Source organism: Corythoichthys intestinalis, chromosome 13 (assembly GCF_030265065.1).
Source record: "Corythoichthys intestinalis isolate RoL2023-P3 chromosome 13, ASM3026506v1, whole genome shotgun sequence".
In the NCBI taxonomy this organism is placed as follows: domain Eukaryota; kingdom Metazoa; phylum Chordata; class Actinopteri; order Syngnathiformes; family Syngnathidae; genus Corythoichthys; species Corythoichthys intestinalis.
This window is the reverse complement of record NC_080407.1, coordinates 4,095,618-4,110,741: the sequence shown is the minus strand read 5'-3', so window position 1 is coordinate 4,110,741 and position 15,124 is coordinate 4,095,618. Positions and strand designations below refer to the sequence as shown.

The 15,124-nt window shown below is 38.3% G+C and overlaps 1 protein-coding gene across 6 annotated transcripts in view; it reads left to right on the top strand.

Annotated features, from left to right (window-relative positions):
- Positions 1-15,124, top strand: part of sox5 (SRY-box transcription factor 5) — a 158,328-nt gene that overhangs the window by 107,247 nt on the left and 35,957 nt on the right. For 4 of the 6 annotated variants that reach the window (XM_057855944.1, XM_057855943.1, XM_057855941.1 and 1 more), the window contains exons 7-8: positions 1,359-1,485; positions 8,564-8,649. In XM_057855944.1, the coding sequence (XP_057711927.1) occupies positions 1,359-1,485; positions 8,564-8,649 (213 nt within the window). Of the gene's footprint in view, positions 1-1,358; positions 1,486-6,957; positions 8,650-15,124 lie in introns of those variants that run through there. The other 2 variants (XM_057855942.1, XM_057855945.1) reach the window with 2 other exon arrangements.

The window sequence follows — 15,124 nt, the reverse complement described above, 5'->3', positions numbered from 1 at the left end:
AGAAGCACTGCCCTAGTCTTTCCTTCCTTCCTTCCGTCCTTTGGATGTCGATTGCTGTCAATGAGTTATTAACCAAAACAGGTAGTCCCAGGGTTACGACGTACCTGACTTATGTGATTTTGAGTTGACAACGCTGGACTCCCATGCGCTGTTTTGTGTCCAGTCGTTTTTTTTTTTTTTTCTCGCGTAAACAGTACCTATTTCCCGATCCAGTTTTTTTTACTTTTTTCTCTCCCCTCCCTACTCTTTCTCTCAGCAAGCCGACTCCCTCGTGAGTAAAGCAAAACAGCCACTGGCTATAACGGCGTTTAACACAACGTACCTCACAGAATCGTATTTTTTACTTTATTAATATAACGTATTACACATGTTTTTGAATAGTAATTTTAAGATTTAGGGGTATTTAGGGGTACTAAAAGGGTTAATTCCGACTGATGAAATTCCGGTTATGTCGCCAGCGTAGGAACGAAATTTGTTCGGGGACTTTCTGTATTTGGTTGCATCTCAGTTTTTCTCTACAGCATCCAATTTCTTAACTATAGGATCCTCCTATTTTATTTAAAAATATTAGGGCTGTCAAACGATTAAAATTTTTAATCGAGTTAATTACAGCTAATTAATTAATTGTAATTAATCGCAATTCAAACCATCTATAAAATATGCCATATTTTTCTGTAAATTATTGTTGGAATGGAAAGATAAGACAAGACAGATATATACATTCAACTTACAGTACATAAGTCCTGCATTTGTTTATTATAACAATAAATCAACAAGTTGGCATTAACATTATTAACATTCTCTTAAAGTGATCCATGGATAGAAAGACTTGTAATTCTTAGAAGATACATGTTAGTACAAGTTATAGAAATTTTATATTAAAACCCCTCTTCATGTTTTCGTTTTCATAAAATTTGTAAAATTTTCAATCAAATAATAAACTAGTAGCTTGCCATTGTTGATGTCAATAATTACACCATGCTCACTCATGGTACTAACCCATAAAATCAGTTGGACCCAAGCGCCAGCAGAGGGTGCCAAACACCAAAAAACAAGTAAAAAACGGACATTACACTGTACTGTCATCTTAATCTGTTTGAGCGGGGCATGTGCGTTAATTGCATGATATATTTTAACTTGATTAATTTTAAAAAATTACGTACCGCCCGTTAACGCGATAATTTTGACAGCCCTTAAAAATGTATATTGACGTTTTTCTTAAAAAGGATATGTCTACTGTTATTCTAATTGTGTGAAAGTGGTAACAACATAATCAGCATAATATCCAACTCAAATTGTTACCCATTGTTATGACTCATATTATTTCCTTCCCTCACTCTCCCTCCCTGCATTCTCAGCAGGTCCAAGGCCAACTCCCGCCGCTGATGATTCCCGTCTTCCCCCCAGACCAGAGAACCTTGGCGGCTGCGGCGGCCCAGCAGGGCTTCCTCATGCCCCCTGGCTTCAACTACAAACCTGGCTGCAGTGAGTGGACTTTTCCAATCAAACTCACTCAAGTCGATTGAGTCTAAATAACCATTTGTCTTCTTTTTTTTTTTTTTTTTTTCCTAATTATTTAAAAATCAACGTGCCTTTTTTTTGGTCTATCACACTCCGGCTGTGTGGCAATGTGTTGTTTACCACGATAAAGAGACAGAGAAAGAGAAGGAGGCACTTGCCAGGGGATGGCTGGGAATAAACTCTCCGTAGGGGGGTATCAAAATGGAGGGTGGCAACGTGACCTGCCCCAGGTTCTCCTCACATTAACACGGGCCGCAGCCAGAACGGGTTTCCAAACGCGGCCCACACACACGCACGAGCGTGCAAGCCAGGGACGCGTTTGCAATATAGCAAACACAAAAAAATAAATACTGACACAAATAGGACTCAAGTGTGCGCGGAACAACCGCCGCAAGAAAAACCTTTGAGGATTTCACAGCTTCTCAAACAAGTCGGCTACATTTTAATAGAGCCACCCACACCATTGAAGCCCACCTAAAGACTCGGTCAAGTGGTGGGCTCGTCTTTTTGTAGCGTCTGCCAAACCTTACTGGACGGAAACCGCTCCATGGCGCATTTTGTCGAAGTTGAACATGCATATTTTCTTAGGTTTTTAAAATATATTCATATCTTCCTACAAGATTCCTCAACCGTACTACAAACTTTTCAAATGTAAATGCCAAGAAACAAAATGTTCTCCTATTGATCATTTGTATGCATTCGTCTAACGACAGCACTGGCCAAAAGTATTGGCACCCCTACAATTCTGCTAAATTTCTCCCAGAAAATGATTGAAATTACAAATGCTTTGGTAGTAAGATATTCATTTATTTTGCTTGCAATGAAAAAAACACGAGAATGAAAAAAAAGAAATCATTATCTATTTACACAAAACTCCAAAAAAGTATTGGGACCCTTTGAAAAAATCATGTGATGCTTCTTCAATTTGTGTAATTAACAGCACTTGTTACTTACCTGTGGCACATAACAGGTGGTGGCAATAACCAAATCACACTCGCAGCCAGTTAAAATGGATTAAAGTTGACTCAACCTCTGTCCTGTGTCCTTGTGTGTACCACATTGAGCATGGAGAAAAGAAAAAAAGACCAAAGAACTGTCTGGGACTTGAGAAGCAAAATTGTGGAGAAGCATGGCCAATCTCAAGGCTTCAAGTCCATCTCCAAAGACCAGAATGTTCCTGTGTCTACTGTGCGAAGTGACATCAATAAGTGGAAAGCCCATGGCACTGTGGCTAATCTCCCTAGATGTGGACGGAAAAGAAAAATTGACGAAAGATCGTGCGGATAGTGGATAAAGAACCTCAACTAACATCCAAGCAAGTTCAAGCTGTCCTGCAGTCCGAGGCCACAACAGTGTCAACCAGTACTATCCGTCGGCATCTCATTGAAAAGGGACTCGATGCTAGGATACCCAGGAAGACTCCACTTCTGACCCAGAGACATAAAAAAAAAAAAAAAAAAAAAAAACCAGGCTGGAGTTTGCCAAAACTTACCTGAGAAAGCCAAAAACGTTTTGGAAGAATGTTCTCTGGTCAAATGAGACAAAAGTAGAACTTTTTGGGAAAAGGTATCAACATAGAGATTACTGGAAAAAAAACAAGACCTTCAAAGAAAAGAACACAGTCCCCACAGTCAAACATGGCGGAGGTTCCCTCATGTTTTGGGGTTGCTTTCCTGCCTCTGGCACTGGACTGCTTGACCGTGTGCATGGCATTATGAAGTCTGAAGACTACCAACAAATTTTGCAGCATAATGTAGGACCCAGTGTGAGAAAGCTGGGTCTCCCTCAGAGGTCATGGGTCTTCCAGTAGGAGGATGACCCAAAACACCATTCAAAAAGCACTAGAAAATGCTTTGAGAGAAAGCACTGGTGACTTCTAAAGTGGCCAGCAATGAGTCCAGACCTGAATCCCATAGAACATCAGTGGAGAGATCTAAAAATGGCACTCAAATCTCAGAGACCTGGAGCAGTTGTCCGAAGAAGAATGGTCTAAAATTCCAGCAGAACATTGTAAGAAACTCACTGATGGATACCGGAAGCGGTTGTTCGCAGTTATTTTGTCTAAAGGTTGTGCTACCAAGTATTAGGTTGAGGGTGCCAATACTTTTGTCCGGCCCATTTTTGGAGTTTTGTGTAAAATGATATATATATATATTTTTTTTTCATTCTGTGTTTTTGCATTGCAAGCAAAATAAATAACGATATTACTACCAAAGCACTTGTAATTGCAATCATTTTCTGAGAAAAATTGAGCATTACCTTTTAGAATTGCAGGGGTGCCAATACTTTTGGCCAGCACTGTAAACCAATTAGCTTAACGCTAAAATATCATTTAAGAAATGCTATAGTCTAAAAATCAAACAACTTAACACACATAAAGTAGCAATGGCGGCAAAAAAGCAGTTACTCACAGGCTATTTTTCTCTCTTTGTGTTGACAACAAATATTACTGGAGTTTGTTTTCCACTGTTTTTTTCCCTGCAGGAAGAACACAAAAAAGTCTTTCAATAATTGTTTTATGGAAAGAAAAAAAGCTTTTCCTTTTTTTTTTTTTTTAAATAGCAAAAATATATTTTAGGACCAACAGTAATATGGAAAAATATGTCAGGAAAGAAAAATTGGCTGAGACCTGGACAAATGCACATTACTGTACATATTAAAGCCAAGAGAGTGGTTATAATGGTTCAAAGCTGAAAGACATTCCCAGGTCAAAATGCAATGATTTAGCATTTTTCTTTTATAGAGACTTCATTCCACACCTTTAAATTTACTTTGCATGACAATTAAGTACAGCAGCAGCCCCCTTTAACTCTCTTGCTAAGTAATTACAGCTATCTGCCCCTGCATGTATTATCACTAAGACTTTTTCCTCCTTGAAAGGATATAGGCTGGCCAAAGTATATATATGGCGGAAAACACAGACAAGGCTGAAAAAGCCGTTTCTGCTCTTGCACTCCTTTTTAAAAGAAACAGCAGTATTTTAAGCCAAAACAACTGTTGTGTTTGATAGAACAATACGTCTATATGCTGCCATAGCAGATTCATGGCGCATTAAGCCCCCGAAGTACTTTTAATTTGTCCGTTTTACCCTGAAAACCCCCGTTTACAGACATCGCGCAACCGCTTTTGTTTCAACCCAGCCATAAAACGAAGGTAAATAATGATATTTATTATGCAAAATGTCTGTCGTTTTTAGCTAGAATCATTATTTGATGTCTCATATTTCATTTCAAAAAATGGCGTTTGTAAAAATGTCACAGATATCTGCCTCATAACTATCGCTTATAGGGTTTTTCCGATCATGTTTTTTTGCTCCCGATCCGATCCCGATCGTTTTAGTTTGAGTATCTGCCGATCCCGATATTTCCCAATCCGATTGCTTTTTTCTTTTGCTCTCGATTCAATTCCAATCATTCCCGTTAATTTTTCCCAGTCATATACATTTTGGCAATGCATTAAGAAAAAAATGAATAAAACTCGGACGAATATATACATTCAACATACAGTAAGTACTGTATTTGTTTATTATGACAATAAATCCTCAAGCTGGCATTTACATTATTAACATTCTTTCTGTGAGAGGGATCCACGGATAGAAAGACTTGTGACTTTGTATATTGTGACTAAATATTGCCATCTAGTGTCTTTGTTGAGCTTTCAGTAAATGATACTGTAGCCATGCCCAAATGCATGATGGGAAGTGCAACCATGACTGTGCGTAGTGCTACCAATTGATATATCTTCTCTGTGTGGGAAATAACATAGGGTGTTAAGTAAAAGATCAACTACTACCTTTCTTCACCACATTGCTGCCCACGATATTTCTAATCGTAGGGAGAGGGATTGTAAGGCTTTAGCCAATTAATAAAAGGCTCCAAAGGCTGCCAAAATTCACTCTACTCATTTTACGCTGCCTTTTAGTTCTTTATATAGGTAAAACGGCACCATTACAGATTGAACACGACAATGCGTGAGTGGGTCGTGCAGCGCATGCATTAATTGCTTTAAATATTTTAAAGTGATACATTTTTTAAAAAATTAATTACCGCCGTTATCGGGATAAATTTGATAACCCTACCTTAAGCCTAAAGTAAAGACTCTGGATGAGTGTAACATATTATGTCTGCAACGTTAAATACAATTTGAAAACGATGTAATTAAAAAATATACGCATATATATTAAAAAAAAGGGATGTCCGATATACTTTTGCCGATTCTGATACTTTGAAAATGACGTGATCGGACCCGATCGATCGGGACATCTCTAATCGCTTAATTGTAATTTTTTTGTGACTGTCGCATTTTGTCCGATATGTTCGATGATAAATAATTGATAAAAACAAAAATTGGAAAAAAAAAAAAAAACGTTTAAAAGGCTAAATATATGAAAAAGCAAATCTTGACCACTCCTTGATGTCTGCCATTTCTGCATATGTTATATTACCATGTTTCACCCATAAAATCCCCCAAAAATCCAGCTGTGGCCATTCACAGCTGTGTCTTGGTACTCAGTGATACATGCTAGATGGAGTTTTTGGATCGAAACAAGGTAAGTACACGATAATATTTTGTTAAAGTCGTGGCCTCTGTAATTCTGCTTTCGCGTGCTCTCACCTTCAGATAGAGTTTTGCTGTTTAAAAAACATTTTGAAAAAATTTAAATGCTCTCCTGTTCAAAATTTTTGGTAACACTTTATAATAATTATCCGTTTACTAGTTAATAGATCATTAGTAAACTGTTTATAAATGATTTATTGTTGATTTGTAAAGTATTTGTTAAGTTTGTTAAGCATTTACAGGGTGTTCTTAACCTGAAACAGAGTTTGTGTTGAAACGTTTCAAGTTTTTGTGTGTAACGTTTGGAATTTCTATCTTTTCAGGTTAAGAAATGCCGTTTACTTCAAAAGAAAAGGCATTTTGATGAGGCATTTTGCAGGCAGCGCTCATGTTGCAAATTTATGAAAATCTGCCATAGAACCAACAAATATTTGTGCTTTTCTTTGTATATTTAACCAATAAAACTTATGACCTTCAACATAAAGTGTATATAGTTTAGGGCTGCAGCTATCGAATATTTTAGTAATCGAGTAATCGACTGAAAATTCTATCGATGAATCGAGTAATCGGATAAAACAAATATATTTTTAGGTGAAGAGCAATTATAAATATACATGAGGAAACAAGACATTTCATCTAATCTTGAACCATTTTCAGTCAATCAATGTCTTTATTTTCGATGTATATTGTTGAAAACAGCCAACAATTGCATCCCAGATGTAACTAGAACAAAAAAAACAAAAACAAAAAAAGAGTAATTCACTGCTTATACTCAAAAAACATTTAGATCTTATATATATATATATATATATATATATATATATATATATATATATATATATATGCCGTTACGCTTGTTAACACACATCACTTAAAAGTTAGGATTTTTTCCCACGTGTTTCAATAGAATTTCTATTTGTGTCAAGCCATTTTTAAATTCTAGTTCAGTTTTAAGTTAGTCTAAACTGTAAGTCCTGATAGGATTTTGAGTTTTTGCAGTGTTCAAAATAAATGTATGATACATGCTGTATTGGAGCAGCAGTGCTACTTGGTGTTTTATCCAGCAATGACTACTGAGCTAAAATTGATAGTTAGCATTATTGAGTTTTTATTTTACACCCTCATCACTCCACATCGCTATGTTATGTTAAAGCCTGTATGTAAGGCACGTTAGCCACGCATCGACAGTGGTCATAATTAATAGAAACCTAGCCCTCCGCAGGGCTAACGTTACGTGAGCTAGTAACAGTAACGTTAATCTTATTTATTAGCGCTTAGCGCTCTACAGCTTTAAGTTGGCGGCTGTTTACTAACGCTGCCTAGACGCGGCCGAGGCTGTCATTTCGCATCTAGTTCAACATACATGTGATCTCTATGAGACGCATCAGACGCTACCTGCTACCAACGTAGCATCGTGCGGGCTAGTATTTAGCAACGTCGGCGTCGTTTGTAGCGGCTGTCGGCTGCAGTAAGTTTTTTTTTTTTTTTTGCTTCTTCCTCTACGCACGTGACATCAGCGCGTTGTCCCGCATTAAAAGTAGTCCAAGCAAAACGTGTTGCTTAGAGCTGTCAAAATAAACGATTACTCGAGGTGAATAAAATTACTCGGATCAATTTTTAAACTCGAGTTACTCGAGTTGCTCGAGTATTCGTTTCAGCTCTAATATAGTTTTATTAAGATCCATCAACTAGCATGGGCATTTAGAATGGGGTCAACCACATTGGAACACCCTGTAAATGCTTAACAAACTGTTAACAAATACTTCACAAATCAACAATAAATAATTTCTCAACAGTTTACTAATGATCTATTAATTAGTAAAACGGATAGTTATTATAAAGTGTTACCAAATTTTCCTTCCCCCAGAAAATTAAGATTTTAAGCTTTCCAATGATTTATCACACATACACGTCGGACAATTTTGAAAGTTGGCCAAATTGGGGGGTCTCAGAGAGGAACTTCAAGTCACCTGAGTGTTTTTCGCCTTATATATTTTAGTTTAAATGGATTGTATGTCCATCAGTGATAAATCGTCCACACGATTGGACGCTGATCTACTGTACTCTCATTAGTTTGTGCAGGTGTACCTAATGGAGCGTCCACTGAGTGCCAATGACAATGGAGCAGGCGGACGTAAAAAGAAAATTTTTTAAAATGATGAAAAGCGAGGAGAGGAGTGCAATCGGTGGTGGCAGCTCTTAATTACAACACGGCGGCCCGCTTTATCAGAATCCCCTCACCTCGCCGCTCTTTGTCAGAGGGTATTAGGGAAGGAAGACACACAATCAGGCTTTTCATTAAGGACCCGCCGCACAAAGGGCAGCTTTAACAGCTGCAGAGAAAAGAAGGCGGGGGAGTAGAAGAGGACTGAGGGCAAGCAGAAAAACAGGGATTGAACAGCTACTTGTGAACCCTTGTTTGCTTCTCAATATCTGATCAAAAATACAGACTAAAATAATCATTGGTTAATTTTTTTTTGGACAGGTGACCCGTACCCTCTCCAGATCATCCCTACTACAATGGCGGCGGCTGCAGCTGCCACGCCAGGTCTGGGACCCCTTCAACTACAGGTAAGGAGCTCAATCGCTACGAAAAAACACATAAAATTTGGCAAAAATACAACAAAAGTCATCTACTGCACAGCTGCCCGCTCACGCATTCGGGTTAAATAAGGTCAAGCACTAGTGTACGACAATCCGTGCGCACCTGTCAGTCCGAACGCGCACCGCGGGAAGAAATAAGAAAGCTGTGTGAAATTCTATCAGCGCCAACGTTTCCCAGCGCCACCGCTGATTTCATTACGACTCGCCCAACTGTGTGTGTTTATCATGTCCTCAGATCACTGCTGCAATTTAGCCGCCCATATGTTGCGCCGTGTTCCGACTCGCTTCAAATCTCAGCTTTGTTCACCCCCGAAAAAAAGAAATAAAATATCTTTCACACACTCACATTGAGATTAAGGCTTTGTCAGAGATTTGGACGGGCTCAACGAGTCTAAATCTGTGGGGGGATTTCTTTTAGGATCAACTAATTTGTTATATATTTAGTCTTTAGGTCACCGGAGAAGCGCAAAGTGCAGTATTTTCTGGTCTATAAGTCTCACAATCTTTTTTCGTTTGGCTAGGCCTACAACTTATTCTATATTCTCTCTAATAAAAGTGCTAGTGCGACTTACATATGGCGGAAAACACAGACAAGACTGAAAAAGCAGTTTCTGCTCTTGCACTCCTCTGTAAAAGAAACTGCTGTATTTTAAGCCAAAACAACGGTTGTGTTTGATAGAACAATATGTCTATATGCTGCCATAGCAGATTCAAGGCGCATGAAGCCCCCAAACAATTTTTAATTTGTCCGTTTTACCCCAGAAACCCCCGTTTACAGACATCGCGCAACCGCTTTTGTTTCAACCCAGCCATAAAACGAAGGTAATTACCCTCATTTTCGCACTATAAGGCGCACCTGACTATAAGCCGCAGCCCACCAAATTTGGCACGAAAATGGCATGTGTTCATAGATAAGCCGCACTGGACTACAAGCCGCAGCTGTCCTCACTGTATCATGGGATATTTACACTAAAAGATATTAACCGGTACAACCTTATTTGACAGCGCCATCATACGACCGACTGTCATGAATGACACCAAATGAACCATCATTAAACTTTGAACCAATTAGTGCACAGCTTTATTGCTTCAAGAAGCTTCATTTGGCCATCACTGCTCCCTTGAGGGAGACAGTCAACCTCTGCTGCCACCTGCTGTTGACTGTTGTCATCCAACATGCCTCTTAGCATGCATTGCAGCGCTACAGATGTAAATAACAATCAAAAATCATGTTCTGTGCTAAATATTTCTTCAGTTACTGTTCCAATTGTTTCATCAATTGCTAGTTATGGTATTTGCTAACACTTTATTTGACAGTGGTGCCATAAGACTGTCATTACACAATCAAAATTATGACATGTCTCTGTCCTGAGTATTCATGAATGCTTATAACAGATGTCATTAAGTGTTATCTGGCAAATGATCTCACTTTTGAACGGATGCAAAAGATCCAAGATGGACAAAAATTGAGTTAGTGACATAATTTGCCAAATGACACTTAATTACATACGCATTCAGTAATGTCCATGATAGTGTCATGTCATAATTTTGATGATCTTATGACAGTCTTATGACACCGCTGTCAAATAAAGTGTTACCTAAAAAAAAATCAACAAATAAACCGCACTGGACTATAAGCCACAGGTATCTAAATGAAGGAAAAAAGTAGCGGCTTATAGTCCGAAAATTACAGTAATCATGTTTATTATTAAAAATGTCTTGTCATTTTTAACTGAGAATCATTAATTGATGTCTAATATTTCGTTAAAAAAAAAACAACTTTTAAAAAGTATTCACTCGCATATTTTAAACAAATTATGTCACAATGAAAAAAGTGGTGTCTGTAAAAAAAAAAAAAATCACGGATATCTACCTCATAACTATCGCTTAATTGTATTTTTTTGTTACTGTCGCATTTTCTCCATAATGTTAGATGATAAATAATCAGTCCAAACAAAGAAAAAATTGAAGAAAAAAAAATGTTTAAAATGGTAAATATATGAAAAAGAAAATCTTGACCACTCCTTGATGTCTGCGATTTCTGCATCGCGACCCTTGTTATATTACCATGTTTCACCTATAAAATCCCCCAAAAATCCAGCTGTGGCCATTCACAGCTGTGTCTTGACACTCGGTGATACATGCTACATGGAGTTTTTGGATCGAAACAAGTACGTGATAATATCTTGTTAGAATCATGGCGTCTGTATTTCTGCTCTCGAGTGTTCTCTCGCCACCAAATAAGGTTTTGCTGTTTAAAAACATTTTTTTTTTAAATTTTAAAAAATGCTCTCCTGTTCAAAATGTTTCTTCCCCCAGAAAATTGAGATTTTAAGCTTTCCAATGATGTATCACACATGCATATCAGCCAATTTTGAAAGTTGGCCAAATTGGGGGTCTCAGAGCGGAACTCCAAGTCACCTGAGTGTTTTCCACCATATGCTTCTTCCATATATGCGGCGTACTCGGGTGCGATTTATACTCCCAAAAATGCAATTACCGTATTTTTGCGGACTGTAAGTCGCAGTTTTTTTTTCATAGTTTGGCTGGGGGTGCGACTTATACTCTGGAGCGACTTATGTGTGAATTTATTAACAGATTATTATCTCATTTCACATGTTTTTTTTTCAAACTAAAGCGCAAGAGGGCGCTCAAGGCCTGTGTTTCAACACTGACGGTAACTTATAAAACCAAATAAAAACAACTCAGAAGGGCTGGACAAAATGGCACTGAAAAGAAAATCATATTCTGCAGATAACTAGGCGTGCAAGCAGGACTGAACAGGCCCTCGCAGTTTGGCGCAACTCGGACGTCACGCAAACTCGGAAGGCATGCAGGTCAGGGTTGTGGCAGATTGTCCCCCTCTCGTAATCTCATGAGAACTTAACTTGCTCGAAACTCCCTTCAATTCAAGGGGGCGCCACTGAGCCATTTTGCTATCGTTGTTTTGTAATGTCGCAAGATTATCGAAATTTACGCAAAGCCGCATGTGCGTGCAAAATTTGGTCAGTTTTCATGCATGTTCAGGCCTCCAAATATAAACTGTACTATAAATCGATAAACCTTTCACATTCGATCCAAAATACCCGATTTCCTGTTAGATTTGGAATATGGGTGCAAGAAACTTTTTGGAGCAGTTTTGCATAAGGAATCGACTCCCCAAATTTCATTGCTCTATGTTGAAAAAACCTAATAGGAGAGGCCTTTTTTAAAACTCCTTTCTGTCACCACTAGTTGGCGCTTTAGGGTTGATGCAAATGACTCCTACAGGACCCGTCAGAGTATGACTCTCAACAAGCACGGGAAGTTTGGCGCAGATATGTTGTACAGTATATCTGCTGAGTTATGACTGTTCAAAATGTTCACATTCATTTTCACTTTCCTGTTGGACCCTTCTGCTTCAACCAAACCTCAATATTTTTCATCAGGCACCTGAACACATGCCTTAAGGCTCCTCTGATGCAGGTTTGAGGTCAATAGATTTTTTTCCCTTGGAGGAGGAGCCTGTCTCGTAAAAAAAGGCATTTCCTGTTCCCACTAGGGGGTGCTAGGCCTAATGGGTTATATTTCAATGCACTCTTGTTAAGGGTGGGATACCGCACATATATGCCAGATATGAAAAAGATTGAACGTTGTGTGAAGGAGCTATTAGTCATTTACTGAATTTGTCATGTTGCCGAAAAAATGGCCGATTTTGGCACCACGCCCAGGTCAGACCAATGAATGAAAACGCACCATTTTAAAAACTTAAGATCTCATATGTCTCCTGAACAGTCTCACCAATTTTGAGGACGATCCAACAAACTCCCTTGGCGAAAAGGTCTCAAATGTGCACCCTGTAAATCGATAAAAAATTCACATTGGATCCAAAATAACAGATTTCCTGTTGGGTTTGGCATATGGATGCCAATTCTTTGTCTGGAGCAGTTTTGGACAAGGTATAGACTCCCCAAATTTCATCGCTCTAAGCTGACAAACCCTAATGTTATAGGCCAATTTTAAAATTTCAAGGGGGCACCACTGAGGCATTTTGTTGCATTTTTTTGCAACGTTGCAAAATTATCGAAATTTAAATTTTGCCACATGTATGTGCAAATTTTGGTGACTTTTCGTGCATGTTCAGGACTCCAAATTGGCCGTTTTCATTTGCCCTGAAAAAAAAAAAAAAATCTTTTGCGTTACAATAGGGCCTTCGCACGCTTAGTGCTCGGGCCCTAACTAGTGGAATATGCATTTGAAAAGCAGCATCGAGCAGCAGAAAGAAAGTTTGGAGTTAGCGAGAAAAAAAGCTAATAGCTAGGTGGCCTTTCAAGATGACATGTCTGTTCTTGGTGTCAGATTTTATCAAATAAAATTTCCCCCAAAAATGCGATTTATACTCCGGTGTGACTTCTATGTTTTATTCCTCTCCATTGCACATTTTTTATCTGGTGCGACTCATACTCAGGTGCGACCAATAGTCCAAAAAATACGGTACCTATCAAGAATCTTTTATAAATTCAAAACCACAAGCACACAATTTCTCAACGTGGTGAAGAACACTGATTTATAGTGCCGGTAACAACACGAAAGTATCCTTTGAGTGGTCGGTGTTCTGCGAAAAATGTATTAATCTCCTAACGATTTAAAGCGTTAGTACAAATGGGAGTCCTTCTCACACTCAATGTCGGCTTAATGCCACATCCTGTGCTGTTTTTTTCATAGCGACCGAGTGGACAAGGTTGGCATTTAGCATCTTAATCTGGCGGGGGATGAGTGTGACATTGTGCATTAGACTGTATTAATCTGGCTCTTTTATTGACCCTTGATATTATTGATATTATCCACACAAATGGGCCGGGAAGGACAAGCGAGACCCGTGGATATAAATGCACTTAAGCGAGGAGAGGAAAAAAGGTGGCGTTTTGTGAATTGTGTGTGTGTGTGTTTGTGAGTGTGTGTGGTTTAAAGAGGGTCAATGGTGTGGGTCAGGCATCATATGGAGAGGCAGATGTTGGAACATATTGTCCTGGATTACCGAGCTGTACACCGGAGAAATGGATGACAGGCGGACAACAGACAGACAGGCGGTGAGGGCGGAAGAGGGAACAGTGAGACGGTACGACAATTGGGAAATCAATATGGCAATTGCATTTCTCACATAGCTAAATATCCTATTAGCATACAGTTAAATTGACTCTATGGAGTCCGTTTTTCGTCTTTCGCATTCAGATGGACAGGAAGCGGGACAGACAGACATAGAGGAATCCATTAGAAGTTTTGGCACAATGATCCCCAGTGTCCGCGTAAACAATAGCGGCCCGATTGAAGCTCTTGATGACAAAGAACGAGCCGGGATCTGGTAATCTGACTAAAACCGCAGATTATTGACCCAGGAACGTCACATACATAAAACTAGCCACCCACTAAGATGACAAGAAAAGGCAGACTAATGCTAACATTCTCACACACAATGACAATAGTGTTACCTCACTCTATTATAGTTTATTGTCTTCATTAATGTTTTCATGAGGACTTTCAGTCTGGATAATTTACACCTTTTAACTAGGGCTGTCAAACCATTAAAGTTTTTAATAGAGTTAATTACATCTTAAAAATTAATTAATTGTAATTAATCGCAATTAATCGCAATTCAAAGCATCTATAAAATATGCCATATTTTTCTGTAAATTATAGTTGCAATGGAAAGATAAGACACAAGATGGATATATACGTTCAACATACGGTACATAGGGACTGTATTTGTTTATTATAACAATAAATCATAAAAAACAAGATGGCATTAACATTATTAACATTCTGTTAAAGCGATCCATGGATAGAAAGACTTGTAGTTCTTAAAAGATAAATGTTAGTACAAGTTATAGAAATTTTATATTAAAACCCCTCTTAATGTTTTCGTTTTAATAAAAAAATAAACTAGTAGCCCGCCATTGTTGATGTCAATAATTACTTACACAATGCTCATGGGTGCTAAAGCCTATAAAATCAGTCGCACCCAAGCGCCAGCAGAGGGCGGCAAAACTCCTTAAAACGCAATTAACATGTGGGCATTTCACTGTACTGTCATTTAAATCTGTCTGAGCGGGGCATGTGCGTTAATTGCGTCAAATATTTTAACGTGATTCATTAAAAAAATTAATTACCGACCGTTAACGCGATAATTTTGACAGTCCTAATTTTAACGTGATTAACTAGAAAAAAATAATTACAGCCAGTTAACGCTATAATTTTGACAGCCCTACTTTTAACGTAATGAATTTCAGATTGAATTTTCTCATGACACCTTTAAGTGTTTTTGTCAATAATGCTTTGCCTGGACATGTATTCAGATTTGCTGTTGCATTAGGGGATTAAATGGGGGATAAAAAAAAAAAAAAAAATGGACGAGATGTTTGTCGCACGTCTGAGGAGTGACATTTCAAATTCCTTATTCTCATCC